This window comes from Notolabrus celidotus, chromosome 12, assembly GCF_009762535.1.
Source record: "Notolabrus celidotus isolate fNotCel1 chromosome 12, fNotCel1.pri, whole genome shotgun sequence".
Lineage (NCBI taxonomy): Eukaryota > Metazoa > Chordata > Actinopteri > Labriformes > Labridae > Notolabrus > Notolabrus celidotus.
Window position 1 is genome coordinate 18,140,682 of NC_048283.1, and position 20,399 is coordinate 18,161,080.

Genomic DNA, 20,399 nt, shown 5'->3' on the forward strand with positions numbered 1-20,399 from the left:
AAGGAGGTTAAAATATTGTGTTGTTATATGATTTCACCACTGACTCAGATCACTTTACCCCCAGCCTGGCGCAGTTTGAGACAGGGGGATATTTTTTTCCTAAAGTGATACTTTCACAGCACTTCAGTTTAGATGCAAATCATCGTTTTAAATGACAGGAGACAATGTGAATTAAGATTTCAGTGTGTACTTGCGTATCTCAATTAATCATTTCGAGAGTTCAGGTTAAACCTAATGAGAACAGTTAAGAATCATCAAGTTTGTCATTGTTAAGTGTCTGCATACATTTATTCAAGATAGACAATCTGGCTAAAATTAAACGAGTTATATCGTCTGTTAGTCAACGTGTTTTAATAGAGGTCATCTTTATGTTGAAGTTTCTAACAGGTAATCAGCAGTGGTGGATATATGCTGGGCTTCTTCATAACTGCATATAATCAGCTCAACCTGCTGCTTAACTCGTGCCAAAGTATATGTGCGTGTTTGTAGAATGATGTCAACTTGTGCTTCATTAGCCAGGACACAAATAACACAATTTTAGACTGGATAAGGCTTTATTGAGAATAATACATTCTATAAATAATTTGTTATTCTTAAAATGAGGGACATTTTGTTAGGGTTGTTGTGTACTGATTGAAACTCTTACAACATGACAGAAGTCTGTTTGTAGTACTTGACTAATACATTCTGCATAGAAAAATATTCTAGATGATACACGTTTAATTACTTTAATAACAACTAACAGCACAATAGAGACTTTGATCATCACTAGCATCATTTTGGTTTTTATAAAACAAAGAACATTTTAATGACAGTTGGGGTGAGTTGGGCACATAACAGTGTATATCACAGATTTAGCCAAAGACAAGACGTGTTTCAAGTTTTATGGATAAGGGACTTTAAGTTGTATAAATCAGAGGCAGTATTATTAAGACATAAAGGCTGCTACATAAAATGTTTTTATGCTCAGTTGAATTGTTGTAAAGTTTAACACAAAAGCAAAAGGAAAATAGTGCATGTTGGTTTAATGTGAAGCTATCAACTAAATATGTGTAAAAGATAAATAGAGGACAGTGCATCAGCAGAAAAAATAAAAAGTGATTTTTCCCAGCATATCAAAGATGTGACAAAATAGTTGAAAGCTATGTTTTTGCAGTGCATCATGTTTTCAGTGTTTTATAAGTTTAGAGATTAGATACAGTACTGAACATGTGATGTGTGCTTGTGTGTAATAGCCGAAGCACCTAGCTGTGTGCTGCTCTGGCCTTGAGCTGCTTCTTAATGTAGCAACTGACCAGTAACTGAGGACGCTGTTGGTAACTGTGAAGAACTTCACTAGAGCTGCTGAGCTGATCCCCCTTCAGACGGTCCAGTAGAGTCACACAAACCACAGCCGCTGTACGGAACAAGACATGAGCATCAGGTCACTCAGACTTCAGACATTGTCAGCTTTAATATGATTCTGATGTTATATTATTTACCTCGAAGACCACTCAGTTTGCACATGGCAGCAAAAACTGAGGACTCCATTTCAATATTGCAGACCCCTGCTTCATTGGCTCTGTTGAGATAATCCTGTTTATCCTTCTCAGTGTAGGAGCAGAATGCACCATCCAAACGGGCTTGTCCTGGCAGATTGATCACAATCAGTAAGAGAGCAACTAATGCACATAACAATAAAGGTTATACAAGTGTAGTATAAATGATGTAATGCATCAGAGCGCACACCTTCATAGAAATCCAGAGTACACATGGTGTTGCCTATCACCGTGTCAAACTGGTTCAACTCTTTGCTGCACTGCAACAGCTCCCCAGCCAGGCATTGGTCCAGATCTGTGTTGCGCACCACCGTCTTTCCCAAGATCACCTGCTCAAACTTTGGCAGGAAGGTCGCATCAACAGACTGCTTTGTGACCACGACAGTGCCAGGCTTAAGCCCTTGAAAACAGAAATTGCAGGTGAGATTGAAAAATCTTTATTCCACACACATATGAAGAAAGGCCTGGTGTAGATGTGCTATAATGTCATACTCCACTGATCATCTTTAATTAAAGAAAGAATTACATTTATTTTTAAAATAAAGCATCCAAAAGCAATTCTTAAACCTCCTATATTCAGATGACTTCAACATGTCTTTGGGTTTAGTCAGTTATTAGCTAGTGCTCTAGTCTAATGTCATTTTCATTGTTGCTAAAATCAAATTGGTTCATGAACTGAAGCCATTCCGATAATTTTACAATGGACTACAATTTCAAATATATTCCACAAGACATCATATCGGTGATTTTAATCACTAACTGCAAAAAATTAACAAACATTTTAAATGAGGAAAAGGAGAGAATACTGTCGTCATATAGAAACTACAGTACACACAAGGGCATGACACTGCTCTGAGGACCTTGGGCTCCCTCTTGTGGTACAACTAGGAAAACATGTATTAAGGTGAGTTCAACTTGAGTCAATCACAAGAGTAGTAAGTAAACAAGGCAGGGCATAACCTCCATCTAATCAAATGTGCTATAAATATTAATGCAAGCCAATCCAAAGTATGTCTTTAATCTGTGAAAGCAAAGCAGCTGACAGTCTGAGGCATGAAAAAGGCAAGAGGTTAATGACAAAACAGTTGTAATGTTCGCTCGCTCATCATTAACTTATCTAAGTCGTTAAGTGTGTGTTTAATCTTTGAGCTATTAAAAGGGTAAAAAATGTAGGTGGCAACAGCCAATGATACAAAATATAGGGTAAGAAACGCAACAACAGTTCATTTCGGAACTGTGTTTATTTTAATGTGAATAATACTGTACTGAGGGTATCATTTTAGAGTTCTATTTTACACTTTTACATCTTCCTCAAGACCATTTAAGATCCATATTTCAACATGTGTGAATTCAAATGTTGTTAAAGCACATCAGAATTTTAGGCAGAGTTTTTAAAAGAAAAAAATAACACTTTATACAACATTTTGTGGAGTTTTAAAATGTTAAAGTCTCTCACACCTCCACTGAGGACATCACATGACCTGTGAGCTATGATAGGGATGTTTCATTGGTGCAACCATAATTACTTTGAAAAGGATCATAAGTCCAGGGAACTGATTGACAAAATCACTGCTGCCTCACTGTGGAGGGTGTCAAAGAGGGGGGAAAAGTGGGACTGACTACACTAGGCCCAAGCAGAGGTAGGGACTCTTGTTGAGCCTGAAAGGAAAAAAACATTTTGTCCGTTTTTTGTTTTTCTAAGTTGATAACTAACTGTCATAAGCAAAGCAAAATGAACTGAACAAATTAACATAATTTTATGTCTATCTGGAAAAATGTTTTGGGTTCCTCTATGAGCTCCCTCCCACCCCTACTGCGTAAAATAGTTCAGTCCACCCTGCGCCAGTTTACAGGATTTATCTGACCGCGAGCCAAGTGAGTGATGCTGCAACACCAGGTCTCTGCCATTAAAGCAAAATCAGGAAAGAAAAGAAATAAAAATGGAGAGCAACAGAAGGGAAATGTTTGTAACTAGTTTCTTTCATAAAATGGGTGAGCCCAACTCACACAGTCGAACAGCTTTGAGCTAATACACTACACCCACACAGGGAGTCAGAGTCTGGCCAAGAAATTCCTTTGTGCTGGTTTGTTGAGTAAATCTGAATAATCAGAGTATAGTTAGGCACTAAAATTAAATAAAAATGACATTTACAACTAATAAGCTTACCTATTCCACCTGATGTTCCAATGCGTATAATGGTCACATCTGTGCAGTGTGCGTGATGGAGGAGCTTTATAAGCTCATGTAACATTATGGCAATGGATGGGATTCCCATGCCATGCTGCAAAATAAAGCAGAGACATTTCATACACTATTTACTTCCACTATTCACACATCCATGTAGGTTTAAAGTGCACAGTTTAAGATGATAACTGAAAGAATAGGATTTTGTTCTTACATACACTGACAGAGAGCACAGGGCCAACTTTGTACATAGCGTATCTGTCTGTTCCAGCACAGATATTCGGGTACTCTGAATTGGGGTCCTCCATACCTAGCTCAGCAGCAATGTACTTAATGAATGCTTGCATTCTCCAGGGACTACCCCCGACACACACAAACTGAAAGAAAACACAGAAAATGGACATGTTCAACTGCTGAATAAAAAGTGATAAAGGAGTTTTTGAATGAACTAGTTACATTTTAAAGACTCATTACTTTGATATCACCAAACATAGCGGGTAGGTTGTGTGTTCCAGTTCCTAAACTGAAGTGGTAGAGGATGTCATCTTTCAGTAAGTCCAGGTGTGGGTTGTGCACAAAAACAGCGCTAAAGGAGTCAGAACAGAATTGTTACATTTTATTCTAAGACTGTGTTTATCTGGCCATAAACAGATACTTTCACCTTTATGAAAAATGGTTTTGGACCAGTTGTCTTAGAGCATCCTGCATCACCATCAGAGTATAGCAATAGTTTAAAATTTAGAAAAGTACTGCACATAATGACCACACATACATTAGGTGTTAAAGCTAGGGTTGGTAGTCTCGGAAAACTAGCATGAATTTGAATGTAGCTTTTCCTCAGGACTCCGTCTAACCCCTCCCCTCCTCCCTCGGAGCTCCTCCAAAACGACGCCCCCCTCCCCGCTCACATGCACGAGCGCCGCTGATTCTCGACCATATGATCGTGACTGATTCAAAACCGGTCCTCACCAAAACATTATCATAGTGAAAGTTAAAAACACAAACAAACATGGCTGCTGTTAGTACTCACAACTATCATTCTAGCATTATCCAGTTGTACTGGTGACACGATATCAGGAGAAAAGTTATAATACATATATAATACTGTAACAGCTCTACTGTTTGTTAAACGTGTTCAGTGTAGATGTTCTTAATTCCTACAGTGTTGATGGTCAGTGAAGGCATCAGAAGAGGTGTAGAGTGTGAGAGTGGGAGTGGGAGAGAGGAGAGGAGAAGTTTTTCATTCATTCAAACATTGATTGTTGTTTTGTTGGTTGGCGTGATCACGGCCGACAGTGACCGGTTATTAAAACTCAAAGTGTTCACCAATCGGCTCGTCATCACTACAGTGTCCGGACGGACGCTACAGTACAAATACATTTTCTGTAGGACTTACTGAACGTCATTAATTATTCTGCTTGTTGGTGAAAGCTTTTTAGACTCTGATCCGGACTACAGTCCTGAGCAAAGCACCTCATCAGGTCAGAGGGGACAGGCCCGAGGACGAGCGAGAGGGGCAGTAAATAGAGTCAGGGGAAGTAGAGGCAGGAGACGGGGACTCGGAGGAGTGCACGCCGGGGAAATGTACGCGCAGGAGGAGGGCAGAACGGCTGGACGGGATTTGATTGGTTTAAAATTTGGGGAGCCAAAACACGGTGATTGGTTAGTGTTTTCTCAGGTTTACTCCGGCTGTAGATAACAGTTTTTTTTCATTCTTTTTTAGGAACACATCATGTATTGATTGCCATCAGGACATAAAGATCATTTTAACCAGTATGACAAAAAGTGTATCTAAAATCTGATTACCAACCCCAGCTTTAAGTTTAATAAGTAGACCAGATTATTGCAGTCTCAAACAACACTCCAGAAATACACTCTGAAAGTAAAAGTAAATTCACCACGGGTCAGTTTTTGTAAACACTTTCAGAGAGGTTTTGATTTCAGTTGTTCGTAAGGCTGCAGATTTTGGAATTGTTGGGCAGTCTCACCTAATAAGCTCTACACTGAATGTAGATATGTATGTACCACAGGCACATTTGTTTAATGTAACTGATTAAGTAAATTTGATCTTTATGATTAAGGTAAACTGACTCAAAACAGGATCTGCTTTTAACTGTTTGAGGACACCTGACATTTAAAAGCAACTGTGTTGAATTTGATGCATTTAAGTCAATAGCCCACGTAGGAATATTTTCTTGGCTTATTAGTAAAGTGTAGTATCCTGAATGTCTAATCATTAAGGGTGAAAAAAGTTTCTCTGTCTCAAAAATGAAAAACCTTTGTATTCTCCAGTCCTCCAGAACCTCCATCGGCTTCCCATCCCCTTCAGAATACAGTACAAGATCCTCCTCATCACGTACAAAGCCCTCCATAATCTAGCTCCCTCCTACCTCACCAACCTTCTGCAGCCATACAATCCCTCCCGCAACCTCCGCTCCACCAATGCCAACCTCCTCACCCCTCTCACCAAACCCAAGCACCGAACCTGGGGGATAGGGCCTTTCTCTTTCGCTGCCCCCACCCTCTGGAACCCCCTCCCCCACCCCCAACACCTCAGACTCTCTCCCTCACTCACCAAATTCAAATCCGGACTCAAAACCCACCTATTTACAAAGGCTTTTAACCTATAATTGATTGATTTTTGTTTGTTTTGTTCTGTTTTATTTTGTCTTGTTTTGTTTTATTTTGCTGCATTGCTTTTCTTTGCTTTTTGTACTGTTTTGCTTTGCTTTTCAATTGTATAATTTATTTTCTTGTAAAGTGTCTTGGAGAATCTTTTAAAGCGCTTTTATAAATAAAATGTATTATTATTATTATTATTATTATTATTATTATTATTATTATTCTCACACTCCCTGAGGATCCCTAGTTTAAAATGTTAACTAAACAACACATTGAGTGTGGTTAACTTGTGTTTTACAGAAAGCATTGTTGTAAACAAACACAGTTTTTTTTTTTTTTAAAAACACAAAAACATCAGGAAATAACACAGAATTGTCTAGAACATCTCACCTGCTGCAGGATGAGGCTCTCGTTTCGTCTTTTGAATCCATCTTTCTAAAACAGCTGTGTCCGAACAAAATGACCCTGTGACCGAGACCAACAGCAACCTCCGACGACACCTGAACATCACAAACAAAACAATACACATTACATGTTGGGTTGAGGTGAATTAGTCTACAATGTAATGCTTTTTCACATCACGTTTCACAAATGACACATTTAAAGAGTATTTCCTTATCGGACATGGCATCACACCTCGCCACTTTGTCGCTCACCGGAATAAAAAAAGACTTCTTCAATGATTAGCTCCAGTGTGACCTAAAGAGACAAAACCCTACATGAACAACGAGAAGACATTTACCTCTTAAGTGCTGCTGTTCGAGAGATATCTCCTCAGTTTCCAACAAATTAATTTCGCTTTCTGACCATCTGACGTCGCTCCCGTAACGTGGGCTTGGGATTCATTCAGTCCTCAATGACCCGACGTCAAGCTGACGTCACACGCGGAAGACCAGTCCTTAGTTGTATCCGCTGTGTTTATGGTTGTGCCTCCTGTCACGTACTCAGTGGTGGACAAAGGACTCAGATTCATTACTTAAGTCAAAGTATAGATCCTCCATGTCAAATATTACTCCAATACAAGTGAAAGTTGCTCTGTCAGATTATTACTTGAGGTAAAGTCCTGGTGTACTTCCTTTTAAACATATTTAGGTATTTAAAGTACTTCTTAAAAAATCTCAAAATGATGTATTTCACAATATAAGTGCAGTCAAGAATACATAGGAGTACATTCTGTTACATCATGTTTATCTAGAAACCATTACTTGAAATCTCTAAAAACTACACCATGGAATAAAAACAGACACTAAGTTACTCCAAGCACAGACAACTTAGTTTGAAATGTTCATCTGGAATGAAACAAATGTGACGTAGCTCAACACACTTTCTCAGGTTGGACAGTGAATTTTTGTATGTTTGGGCAGAGTGGGAAACAGGGACAACATTTCAAACAATATGTATCATTCGTCATTTCAAAAACCTCAAACACGGGCTGAAGATATGGACATGGAGAATTATAGCCATCATTACCACCTCTAAATGAACTGCCTGATCTGAGTGAAATTAGCTCTGTGTTTATTCCACGTTCAACCGTGGAGACACACAATATACAGGTATGGCTAAACCACTGAGACAAACAGAACTACACAAACACATTTTACTGTCTTAGGGATCAGATTTCAGACAAGAGAAGGAAATTCATGAGCTGTCAAATCAAAAGTAGTGAGTAACTAGAGCACTGATAGGAATGTAGTGGAGTAAAAAAGTACAATAATTGTCTTCTGAATGTAGTGGAGTAAAAGTAAGAAGTACCCCCCCAAAATAATACTCAAGTAAAGTACAGATACTCAAAATATGTACTTGTCATGAAATTAATTAAAAAAAATGTGATGCATCCTTATTGTCACAAAGCCATTACCACACATAAGGGCTCAACAGTGTTGTGTGAAAGCATTCTTTTTTCAGACATGTAATTCAGAATTTAGCTTCAACAGTGAAAAAGTTTATGAACCATGTATGAAAGCACTCAAAGTTATACCCCAACTGAACAGTGGTACTTGCTTTAGTTATGTTAGTAAATAACTCGAACAAATTACATGTATCAGTCCATGCACAGGGATATTCAAGTGTTCTGTTAGCATTAAAGCTAATTTGAGAAAATCAACAATAATTGACTGAGATTGGCTACAACGCTAGCTAAAAACATTGGATTGACTGTTAAAGCTGCTGTTGGTAGGAATGGTGTAAAAAACATTACTTTTCTTCTGCTGGGTTTGGAGAAAAGGTCATAATGCCCATCGGTACTCATCAGTAAGTGGTGATCTGTCCTAATTGGTTAAGGGGCGGCCCCTACTACGTCCTCCAATTGGTTATGAGTCCGGCACTATCATGACTGCACACGCCGATCTGTGCTGAGGGGTTAAGAGGAAATCTGGTTGAGAGGGATAGTGTTGACATTCAAAGTCCCTCTCTATGAAGAGATGTTCACTCTGTGACTACCAACAGCAGCTTTAAGCTAACTACATAAAGATTTTCTCATCAGTGGATCCTGGAAAAATGAACCCCTTCTGACTCCTGTCCTATCATAGTTTTATTTGCAGGAGCATTTCTGTTCGAAAACAAGTGTAAAACTCTTGTTGCTCTTTACAGAATGTTTAATGACAGACATTTGTAGCCATGCAGAGATAACTGAAAGGGGCTACCATACACGTTAACGGTCCTGATAACCGTTAAGATATTTATACTTCCACAACTTTGACTTGTGATCTACTTATAATGATACTAAACAGGAAATGTGTTGTTAATTTGATGAAGTTACTGACTTGTTGACAAATGTAACTTCACGATGATGCACAAGTTGGACTTTTTTTTTTTTTTTTTTAAGGACAGTGGCCTTTTTCGTCTGTCTCATATAAACAGCTCTTTAATCGGATAATCAGACAGCTAGTTTCAGACTGAATCGTTGACTGATAACAGAAGTCATGTCGTGTTTAATTATTCACCTGTGGCTTTGACGCAGTCCCTCGGCCTGGTTTTCTGCCTCTCGCTTCAGCCGGTGTGGGAAAATCGTATTCACTGTGGGTACTTGACACGATATGGAAATCATGCACATTATGACAATCTTAACAGTAAATATTTGTTTTAGAACATTGTAAAAAAGAGGAAGTTTTGCCACACAAACAAGTTCAAATTTTATTATAAACAGGAAATAGTTGTTCAAACAGTAAATTTGACATTTTGTCCAAACAAGTTCAGAGCAATATTACAATGTCTCTTTGATCGGGTGTTAAGATGTGTGAATTCCGTATCTTTGCTTCATTTGAATCCCAAATCGTGGATCTCTCATACAGCTGAAGTATTACAGTTGAGGTGGAAACCTAAGTTGAGAACTTTGTGTTAATGTTCACATTTTTAAAGAATATTTTTCTACAGGTATTCACTGTTAATGTTTTTGTGGAATTCTAGTGTCCCTTTACTGCTTAAGTTACCATCATCACATCAGTACTTCAATATGATGCTACACTTGTCACTGGAGATTCATTATTATCAGAAGGAAGATGGTATTTCAAGAATATTCAAGATGCATGTCAATGACTGTTTCTGTCCCTGTGTGTCTTAGTAAAGCATACAGTTAGATAATGTTGATAAGGATAACCAGTAACGAATCAGAACCGACACATTTGACAGGCTGTAGTTTAGAATGAATAATAAATACTAGTAAGCATTCAAAGAGAAATATGCAATTCATTTCAAACTTAGACTTTCTTATTTGCTTAAGTATAATAACTCACATGTCTTCATGTCCACCATTCCACCTCCTTTCATGAAGCTTAAGGTGCTCAAGATCTCTCTGTCAAGCATAAAAACATGAGTCGGTCCACACAGTAGTTATTAATTTACTAAGTTTCACTATGAAAACTCAACTTACGGCCTCAGTTAGGACTATGGGGTGCTCTGGAAGATACTCCGGCTTCCTTCTGGCTTCGGGACAACTTGCCAGACCAATCAAAAAATCTCTTGAGTAAGAGATTCTTCCTAAAAAATAAGATGTTTTATAATCTACATAAGACTGAAATCAGGCAAATCAAAGAGCCAAACAAGAGCCAAAAGTAGGTTATTGCCCTTTTTGTAAACCCATTGGTTAAAAATATAAAAAAGAAACAAACCTTTTGGTTACATTACATTTAAGTTACATGACAAAAAAAGGTTTTGCTGTCAAGTGAGTAGAAATGCTTAAATCTCAATGGGGCCTAAAAAACACCCCATGTCATACCTTCTTTCTGCTTGTGGAGGTTGACAATCTTGTAAAACTGCTCGATTTCAATATTTTTCTGTAAAGCAAAACATTAGGCAATTTCTGTCTGAATTAACTATTACAAAAGAAAAACGTTTCAATCACAGTAATTCTGATATATACAATTTCTATCCATGAGTCAGTGACAATTAATCGCTTTATAAAATAATAATACAATTAATAAAGGACATTTAAAGTGAAAGTTACAACACTAAAACATTCTTCTCTTGGGTTTCATACCTCTTCATTCATTTCCTTGATCATTGCCTGTGCACATGTTGCAGGACTTATCATGGGTTCTAAATGAAATAATAATAGGCAATTAAATATGAAAACGAGACCTTCAAATCAATAATATGAACCACTCCTATAACTTATGCCAACAGCAACTTTCAAGACTACTCACCAATATCAGCTTGGATGCATCGACGCAGTGGCCTTGCAGGCTCCAGATGTTTTTGTAGGACTCTTCTTCTTGATACCTCCATCCTGGTATCAGTGACATTCAAACACGTTTAAACCTACTACACCTTACAAGGATCTTCAATCAAGCACATTACTAAAAGCAGACACCTCTCATGCTTCATGAAGTTATTACAATTAGAGCAGCAAATCTTTCATGGTAGAGTTGAAACTCATCGCCTGCATGAAAGTGAGGAATACAGTTAGATACATTTGTAATGGATGCTATGTACATGTCAGGCTTCACATGATATGCTTAAGGTGTGATGTGCATGGCATGTTCTTAAACTAGCAATGCACACATCCATCTTCTAAGTAGAGATATTTCCTGACATTGGTCCTGTTGATGGGTAACTGCCTGTCAACAAATAGTTTGGCATGGTAAACCATGTGTTTAGGGAAAGTGGGAAGTTTTTCCTTTTGGAAGCACATTTCATATGCAAAATGCACAATGATGAATGAGCTGAACGGAAGCCCTCTTTCTTTTAAAATTGTACATTCATTTTTTAGACTATTTTTTTATTTACTACTTTTCAGATGATACGTGAATTCAATTTAAGTTTAGCATACATCTTTTCTAGAACTGAAAACTGCTTCCCAGTCTTTTTTAATTGTAAATAATAATAATGATAAAAAAATGATCTCTTTCATATGAACAAAGGTTACATTAGAAGATGTTTCCTAAATTTTTAAGTTTGAATTTGTGCCTGAAGATAGTCTAATGAAGGTATGCATGACTTTAACTCAATTTAAGTTTTTAAAATGACAACTATTGTGGGTCCCTTCGCCAAATGTTCGCCAAATGTTGGGATTAGGACACGTTCAACTATAACAGGAAGCTATAATTAACCAATAATAAATACTCAAGACAAACAAACATAATCTGGTGCATCCTTGTTAGAACAGATAGGCATGTAGTGCAGCAAAAAATAAAATAGTCTGCATTAGTTGTTAGTAAATACATGGGACAGATTACAGAGCTGACAGAGATATTGAGACTTTTAAACGTAAACTAAAAACGTAATTATTCAGTCTGGCTTTTATTTAGGGTCTAACAATTGTATTACTTACCTTTTACTGTAATACTGATTTAAATGTAGATTTATTATTTTAGTAATTTTAACTGTCATCTTTTTCAATTTTTATTTATTTATTTATTTAATTTATCTTCTCAGTTGTATGGATATTTTTAGCCATAGTTTTATTATCAACTCGTATCCTTACCCTTTTTAAATCTATTTATTTTAACTATTTGTATTCTTAATTTTGATGCTTTAACTTATTTTAATTACACGTCTCTATTTTATTTTATTTTAAGTTATTATATTTTTTATTATTATTTTCCCCTAATATGTCTTGCCATTGTTTTATTTCTGCATCTTTCTTGTTTTTCAATCGCTGTAAAGCACTTTGGGCTGCTTTTGATTTGTATGAAAGGTGCTGTATAAATAAAGTTTGATTGATTGATTGACTGATGTATCAGTCCATGCACAGGGATATTCAGGTTAAGTGTTCTGTTAGCATTAAAGCTAATTTGAGAAAATCAACAATAATCGACTGAGATTTGCTACAACGCTAGCAAAAAAGGTTGGATTGACTGTTAAAGCTAACTACATAAAGATTTTCTCATCAGCGGACCCTGGAAAAATAAACCCCTTCTGACTCCTGTCCCATCACAGTTTTATTTGCAGGAGCAAATTTTGTAAAACCAGTGTAAAACTCATGTTGCTCTTCACTGGATGTTTAATGGCAGACATTTGTAGCCATGCAGAGATAACTGAAAACGGCTACCATACACGTTAACGGTCCTGATAACCGTTAAGATATTTATACTTCCACAACTTGTTATCTATTTATAATGATACTAAACAGGAAAATGTGTTGTTAATTTGATGAAAATATTGACTTGTTGACAAATGTAACTTCACGATGATGCACAAGTTGGACTTTTTTTTTTTTAAAGACAGTGGCCTTTTTCGTCTGTCTCATATAAACAGCTCTTTAATCGGATAATCAGATAACTAGTTTCAGACTGAATCGTTGACTGAATGTTGTGTTTAATTATTCACCTGTGGCTTGCTGCAGTCCCTCGGCGTGGTTCCTCTCACTTCAGCCGGTGTCATGACAGCTGAAAGGGAACCATGACTTCCGGTGAAGTACCTCCAAAATAAAATTCCATTTGGTGTCGTGACTAAACCCATAGTATAATTTATCTAGCTTTGTAAATATTACCAGATATTGAAGGGGAAATCGTACTCATTGTGGGTACTTAAAGACGATATGGAAAATCATGAACATTATGACAATCTTAAAAGTCAATATTTTTTAAGAACATTGTAAAAAGAGCGAGTTTTGCAATACAAACAAGCTCACATTTTATTGTGAACAGGAAATAGTAAATTTGACATTTTATCCAAAGTTCATGTCTTTTTGATAGGGTTTTAAGATATGTGAATTCTGTATTCTTGCTTCATTTGAATCCCAACTCTTGGATGTCTCATACAGCTGAAGTATTACAGTTCAATCAACCTTTATTTATACTCCAGAGATCATTGAGGGGCAACCCTCATTTACAATGATATCGAGTCATTTACAGCGACATTTAAAAAAACAGACACAAACAAGCAACAATGCATTTTTGAATTGGATATAAAAACAATTAAAAGATCCAATAAAATAATAAAAGGAGGTGTTGGGGAGTGACTATAAAAGCACTAAAATAAGAAGGGCCGATGATACAAATATATACACAGGTTAACCTAGCTAAAAAAGTTGCAGAGCGGGGTTGAAAGGTTAAAAATTAAGATTCTGAATTGTCCAAAAGTTAAAAGTGCATTTAATTCAAAACGCTGCTGCAACTTGTTCCAGGAGTCAGGGGCAGATAAACAAAAGGCAGTTTTTCCCAGTTCTGACCGAAGTCGAGGAACATGCAAAGTAGCTGGTTTGAGGTGCCAGTTGTAACCTAAGTTGAGAACTTTGTGTTAAAGTTCACATTTTTAAAAAACATTGTCTACAGGTATTCACTGTCTTTTTGTGGAATTCCAGTGACTTTTACTGCTTAAGTTACCACCATCACATCAGTAGTTCAACATGATGTTACACTTGTGACTGGAGATTCATTATTTTCAGAAGGAAGATTATATTTCAAGAATATTCAAAATGCATGTCAATGACTGTTTCTATCCGAGTGCAAGTTTTGGAATTGATTTGCAAGTCTTGGTCTCCATTTCCTAGAATTCTGCAAAAGACAAATATTGTATAAAAAAAAATGTCATTCATTACCTGAAAAAAATACACATAAGGGTTTCCAATTGTTGTCTTTTAATTGATTAACTTGCACTGTAGACACATTTTGTGAAATGTCAGCAAGAATAGTTAGCACCAAGTGCCAGATTTGTAATGGAAAACTGTGAATTGCAATGGAATGTGTTTTACTTAAAAAACACATTTTTACAAATGTTAAATGTACATACATTGTCACAATATGTTGAAAGTTGAACAAAAACAATTCAATGATAACACCAACTTGTTTTAATATCAGTTGAAAAGTATTATTGAAAACAAAACCCAGAGTACACAGACTACATCATGTGCTTTCTACAGAAATGCAGTTCAAAATGAAAAAATACAGCAGCTAAATGTACTGTACTCCCAATCAAATAAAGTCATATCAAGCAAAAAAGGGAAAAAAATGAAAAATGAAAAGAAACAAATTGGAATTTTCCCCATGAATTAACTATTCCTCGATCAACTGCTAAAATATTAAGCCCTCATAACACTGGGGCATGTAAAGTGCCATGAAAACCAATGTCACTATTACACAAGTAGTAGCTGTATTCTTCTTGGACCTATTGGTCTTCCACTCAGCTCCTCAATTGCTTTCAGCGCCTCCAGACGGGACTCAAACACCGCAGTCGCAGAGCCTTTTGGTCTTCCACCCTGGTCATACTGTAGTGACACTGATCCAGAGATAATCTGATAACCATAGCAAAAGTCATAGATTTCTTCCCGTCTGATTTGGAATGGCAAGTTCAGTAGCTGCACACAGGTGGGTCCATCAAAATTCTGCACTGAGGCTTGTAAGCCTCCCCGAACACCATTACCCCGGTCTCGTGGAGTGTGTGGATCCACCACGTAGGGCTCATAATCGTAGCTGCCATGGTTTTGAGCCTGTGCGTAAGGCATTTTTGGATCACCATCGTGAGGAATCCGGAAGTCAGGGTACCCGGTGTCACCAGGTTGATGGGCTGCTGCACTGCTCCTGCTGGAGTAGTTCTCCTGTCTTGGCCGTGGGTTTTGATCACATGGCTCCTGCATCGAAGGATCAAAACCCAACTGCTGCATCTGTGACCGCGAAATGCATTTCAGAATGACTTCTGACCCAAGAAACCTCTGTCCATTGAGAGCGAGTGCGCTCATAGCCTCTGCCTCAGACCGGAATAGAACCAGAGCCTGTCCAACACCATCACCCTTATGGTCACTCATCACAAACACCTTGTCCTCTGTGATATCAAACCCAAGGAAGAAGTCCATGATCTCAACTTTTCGCACATCAAACGGCAGGTTTCGCACAAGCAGACACAACTTCTCTGCATCATAGGTGTCAGATGGAGGGCTTTCCTCAAACCTTTCAGAGTTACCAGGAGGTCCGTCATCCGTGCCCTGAGATTCCAGGAGGGTGATCATTTTCTCTCTTGAAATTGGGCGGGTATAAACCCATCGGTTGAAAAATAACCTTTTTTCATTGCTCAAGGCATCACAATAGTCTCGCAGACTCCTGAAAAGCACAAATGAAGATCTAGTTCTTCTGCCATCACTGCCCATTAGGTGTAGGATCTGGCCATCTTCAAGGTTTGCAGTACGAAAGAGCTTCTTTATGTCATCTTTTTCCACTGTGAAGGATAGATTGTCCAACAAAACACAGTACTCTTCGTCAGAAGCAGCAGTTGGCCTCTGAGACACAGGTGATTGAGACCTTGCATGATGTTGTGGATTCCTCTGATTGCGAATCGGTGATCTCTCCCTTATGAAGTTGACATCCGTGCTGCCAGCCAATGACACTTTACCACCAGCCCTACACCAGTATTCTTCTGTTGATGGAGAGAGCTCTACATACCTTGACCCTATGTATTGTCTATCCCTCTTCAGGCCTTCATATGCATCCTTACTGGTGGCAAATTTGGCAATACCTTTCCCATTCTTTGCACCATATCCAGTTTTAAACAAGATTAAGTCATCAACTACTAGACCACTGAAAAAATTAAAGACATCCCCTTCAGTCACAGAGAAAGGCATTCCTTTTAGGAACAAATACAAGAATTCGTCATTAGTGCTTGAAGCCTCCTGGTGCTGAGGAGGAGGGGTATGATCCAATCTGCTACCTGGTCTCCTGCCCACCTCAGAGTCCATAGATCTTCCAGCACGTCTTGCATTCTCCTCGAGTCGCCTCTTTTGATCTAGCTCTACAGTTTTTGTGCTTCTTTCCAGCAGGTTCTGCATTTCTGTTTTACTACTCAGTAGCAATGTCACAGGTGAACCCTTAATGCAACCCAATGACCGTGTCATGGCTCGTCTTGCATCTTCATCCGAAGCAAAGATAATGAAAGCTTCATCTCGTTCCCCACCAATAATATGCACCCCTCCATCAGGAATTCTTAGGCCAGTGAAGAACTTGCGAATATCCTCAGAGCCCGCTGTGACACTCAATCCCTGTAAACGGATGACGACTGCCATACTGACGCACAAACAACAGCACCTGCAGACAAAGGGTGTAAAATAGAATTATTGCCAATAGAAATGATCTCGGCCAGCGTCATGGTCCTGGTATTCCATCATAACACCACTGGGCTGGAACTGCATTGTGAAGTAAAATGCATGAGAGATAAAAGAAAGCATTCCAATCAAGACTCGCAGTCAAAACAGACAAATTCCCATTTCTGACACAAAGACTCAACATAAATTATTCATTGGACATCACAACACAAAACCACCTGTAATTTGTTGGATTGGCGTCTAAATAGCAAAATATTGACCACAAACCACTTTGTGGTAGATAGACAAGTCTTTCTCACAATTTCATATCCCTTCCAAAGGTCTTTTTACTTTGCTAAACAACATCCACACTAATCAGTTAAAAAAAACGGCAGAGTTGACAGACACATTCAAAAGCACAGTCAAACACTGGCTTGGGAAGAATAAACCCACAGCAAGTCAAAATGTACAAGGCAACACAATGTATCTGACATGACTGACTTTCTGACCATTTTTATTTAATTAATAAGAGCCACTTTGATTCCAACCACAACACTAGAATAAAGTTCCACTAGAAAAAAAAATCAATATCATATTTAATGATTTTAAAGAATAGGTTGGACACACCTACCCAAATCGAATCTTTGATGAACCATTTTAACAAACCATTTTCCATTCAACTAATGCAATCATATTAAAGATTTGAAACCCATTACAGTAGTCCATGATATACAACTGTGTGCCATTCACATGTCCACTATTTCATAAATAACACTGCAGAGGTACAGGTGAATAATTCACAAGGCTGGAGATGTGTAGACTGGTAACATGTCACCTCCCAAAGTCCAATAGTCTGCAGAGGACTCACGAAGAGGCACGGTTTTATAAATGTATGTCAATGAAGACCCTTCCTGTGCTGCACATGGGCATTTGGCATCATAATGACAGGCAACCGTGTCATCCAGCAAACCGTCGTCACTAGTCCTCACGGGTCGACAACATGGTAATCGTGAATCGTAATCCTTGACGGTATACATATGGACGTAGTATCCGTGATGTCACCCATCTGTTTCTGAAGCGCTGTTTTGAAGCCAATCATCGGCCATATTGCTGCTGTCGAGCGATTGTGACTTAAAGAGGCGGGCTTTGAGCCTCCTAGCCAACAGCTAGTGTCCCCGCCTGTCAATCAAGTCAGCTGTGCCTCTCATTGGAAGACTCGTGATCTCAATATCTTAGAAATTCACCCCCGTACAGTGTGTGCCGATTGAGAAATGAGCTATCAAGACTACACTCGTCTTTTGTACCAGGCTGTAAACATTTTTATTTCTGCTGTAAAGATCTGCTTTTTGAATTGGTGTGTATGTGGTTTCCGGTACTTCCAGAGCCAGCCTCAAGCGGATCCTCGATGAACTGCAGTGTTTAGCACTTCCACATTGGACTCATATTTAGACCGGAGGTTGCCACTTGATTTTAATGCATTATTCAATAATGGACCGCCAAAACAAAGCCCACAACAAATAAATAGAAACATCCAATAACACGTTCAGGCTTCAACATACTATCACAGCGCCATTTGGATTGCTCTGCTTCACAGATGCTGTCATGGCCAAAGTCAATAGAAAAACCTGTCTTCTCATCCAGACTATCTCATAAACAAGCCACCGTCACCACTGAACACATGCAGCCAGCTTTAGCTCCCACACAACAACGTGAAACAGCAGATTAGAACCAGGACCTCCCCGATTACAATATCAAATAGAGGGAGCAACATGACAACAAGCTAGGGCTCCCACGTCGATCCTCCACGTAGTTAAATAAAAACAGAAACACCGGTTCACTGAAAATCAGTCAATGACAAACACAAATGTTACATCGCTACCATTAAAACAATGTACTCAAAATGTCGAACAAAGCTAACGCTAGCCCGCACGGCCTCTAGCATTAGCGTTAGCTGCTTTGACAAACAGCAGTGAGCCCCGGCTTACAGAGAGCTTTCTCCATTCAAAACATGACATGTGGAGACCCAATCAACGACAACACTTACACAGGTGCTTAAGCACAGTTTCTCGACCAATATCGAGGGTATCCGATGAAAAGAGAGCGTAAAAAAATGTGACTTCGTGAAGGAATCCTTCCGTAGTGTGTCAGCTTTGTCAGCTTCCGCTGGTGCCTTCTTCTTCTACGCTTGTAAAAGCAGTAGCCTGCATGCCTGAATAAGGGGGACAGCGCCACCTGTGCTTCTGGAGTGTATAGATACAGGTCTAGAAAGGTTTTTATTGTCATTATACTGATGTGCAAGGACATTATTTATACAGTCTATGGCAGGCATGTCCAAAGTACGGCCCTGGGGCCAATTGCGGCCCAAGGTCCGTTTATTCATGGCCCCAAGCTTCCATCTTAAATTGTGTTATTTATAGCAAAGACTTTAATCACCTTCTGAATCATCTAAACATTTGCAGTTTCTTTCAAGCACACAAACAAAACTAAAGTCAATCCAGAAACGTCTCAAAAAGCTTCATATGGACTACTTTTATAAAGCCAAGGCACTGGGGATTCTGCAAGACGGCAAAAAAGAAGAAACACAAGAACTCTTAAAGCTGACAGGTTTTCAAATTAATGTTTTTCATGATGGGAGAATTTTCTTGATGAACACTGAAAGTTCAAAAAACACAAACGAGGACACAAGACAAGAACAAAATTATGAAATTGTACTGAAAAGGGAAAGATTTGTGCATAAAAATTGTTCAGAATGCAGGAAAATAATTATCTTGTTATAAAATGTTTTCTGCTGGTCAGAAAGGTCTCAAAAATAACATGAAAAAGAAGTTTGATGAAATCCAGATCGTGATCCTGCCATAGAAAAATAGTGATACAATATTTTCCCACATTGCCCCACCATAATGAAAAACATTTTCCTCCAGAAGAAGATAATGTTTGCTAATGTTTATGTGGCTTGTTGAGAACTGAGGACTTCCTAGTTGCTGGTTTTTTTTTTTGAGAAAAATAAATAAATAATTTCTATTAAATAGATATTTCAGATATAACTTTTATGATTCCTAAGTCACAGTAGGAGCCACTGGCCCTGAGGTATTCTGACAACATCATATGTGGCCCTCTTTGAAAAAAGTTTGGACATCCCTGGTCTATGGCAAGGACACAAAATACAAGATTGCAATGGAAAAACATAAGTTAAAGATAGCAATATAAAAAGATTCAGGACTTGTAGAATACATAAAGAACAATGTATTATGTCCTAGGTGTGATGTAGCTTCATCAAGACTTAGTGGATAATGGATGTTTAAATAATCATTTTTTACCTGTAATTGAATGTATCAGACCTCCTGCAGGGCTGTGGTGCCACACTGTTACTTAGTCCACCACTCTTTTTCAGTCTGTTTATTACACTTGAGCTTCTAAAACCAATCACTACAATTTTACCACACGTCTCACATTCAGTTGACTCAACCAATTATTTTTCAGGATAGCCTTTATGTTTTTTAATTGAATCCTGTGTGTCACCACTTAAGATAAGATAAGATAAGATAAGATAAGACAAGATAAGACAAGATAAGATATTACTTTATTGATCCCCGGGGGGAGATTCAGC

General features: G+C 38.2%; 3 protein-coding genes across 4 annotated transcripts; all 3 read right to left on the minus strand.

Moving 5' to 3' along the window:
* Positions 1–535: 535 nt before the first annotated feature.
* Positions 536–9,395, minus strand: upp1 (uridine phosphorylase 1). Of its 2 annotated transcripts, none has more exons than XM_034697100.1 (9): positions 9,288–9,395; positions 7,088–7,288; positions 6,736–6,845; positions 4,198–4,309; positions 3,942–4,100; positions 3,706–3,820; positions 1,729–1,938; positions 1,482–1,628; positions 536–1,396 (listed from the first exon to the last, which is right to left on the minus strand). In XM_034697100.1, the coding sequence occupies exons 3-9, from the start codon at positions 6,774–6,776 to the stop codon at positions 1,245–1,247; spliced, it is 936 nt and encodes a 311-aa protein (XP_034552991.1). In that variant the 5' UTR covers positions 6,777–6,845; positions 7,088–7,288; positions 9,288–9,395; the 3' UTR covers positions 536–1,244. The 2 variants fall into 2 exon arrangements, with proteins under 2 accessions (XP_034552991.1, XP_034552992.1); XM_034697101.1 differs by having other exon boundaries at positions 7,088–7,278; positions 9,288–9,369.
* A 68-nt stretch (positions 9,396–9,463) lies between these two features.
* gra (granulito) lies at positions 9,464–13,238 on the minus strand. The gene is made up of 7 exons (XM_034697103.1): positions 13,111–13,238; positions 10,986–11,068; positions 10,820–10,878; positions 10,559–10,616; positions 10,214–10,320; positions 10,077–10,135; positions 9,464–9,662 (listed from the first exon to the last, which is right to left on the minus strand). The coding sequence occupies exons 2-7, from the start codon at positions 11,065–11,067 to the stop codon at positions 9,644–9,646; spliced, it is 384 nt and encodes a 127-aa protein (XP_034552994.1). The 5' UTR covers position 11,068; positions 13,111–13,238; the 3' UTR covers positions 9,464–9,643.
* A 1,105-nt stretch (positions 13,239–14,343) lies between these two features.
* Positions 14,344–18,982, minus strand: rbm12bb (RNA binding motif protein 12Bb). The gene is made up of 2 exons (XM_034697104.1): positions 18,837–18,982; positions 14,344–16,796 (listed from the first exon to the last, which is right to left on the minus strand). Exon 2 carries the CDS (start codon positions 16,772–16,774, stop codon positions 14,858–14,860), a length of 1,917 nt encoding a protein of 638 aa, XP_034552995.1. The 5' UTR covers positions 16,775–16,796; positions 18,837–18,982; the 3' UTR covers positions 14,344–14,857.
* Positions 18,983–20,399: the final 1,417 nt, after the last annotated feature.

What these genes read in the sequence shown, in the direction of transcription:
- gra (XM_034697103.1), bottom strand. Translation starts at nt 11,067, where the DNA reads ATGGAGGTATCAAGAAGAAGAGTCCTACAAAAACATCTGGAGCCTGCA. An exon ending in ATGCATCCAAGCTGATATTG is followed by an intron (nt 10,879 to 10,985) that starts GTGAGTAGTCTT and finishes TATTTCATTTAG; the next exon opens with AACCCATGATAAGTCCTGCA. An exon ending in CCTCCACAAGCAGAAAGAAG is followed by an intron (nt 10,321 to 10,558) that starts GTATGACATGGG and finishes CTTATTTTTTAG; the next exon opens with GAAGAATCTCTTACTCAAGA.
- upp1 (XM_034697100.1), bottom strand. Translation starts at nt 6,776, where the DNA reads ATGGATTCAAAAGACGAAACGAGAGCCTCATCCTGCAGCAG. An exon ending in AGAGCCTCATCCTGCAGCAG is followed by an intron (nt 4,310 to 6,735) that starts GTGAGATGTTCT and finishes TGACTCCTTTAG; the next exon opens with CGCTGTTTTTGTGCACAACC. An exon ending in TACTCTGGATTTCTATGAAG is followed by an intron (nt 1,629 to 1,728) that starts GTGTGCGCTCTG and finishes TCAATCTGCCAG; the next exon opens with GACAAGCCCGTTTGGATGGT.
- rbm12bb (XM_034697104.1), bottom strand. Translation starts at nt 16,774, where the DNA reads ATGGCAGTCGTCATCCGTTTACAGGGATTGAGTGTCACAGCGGGCTCT.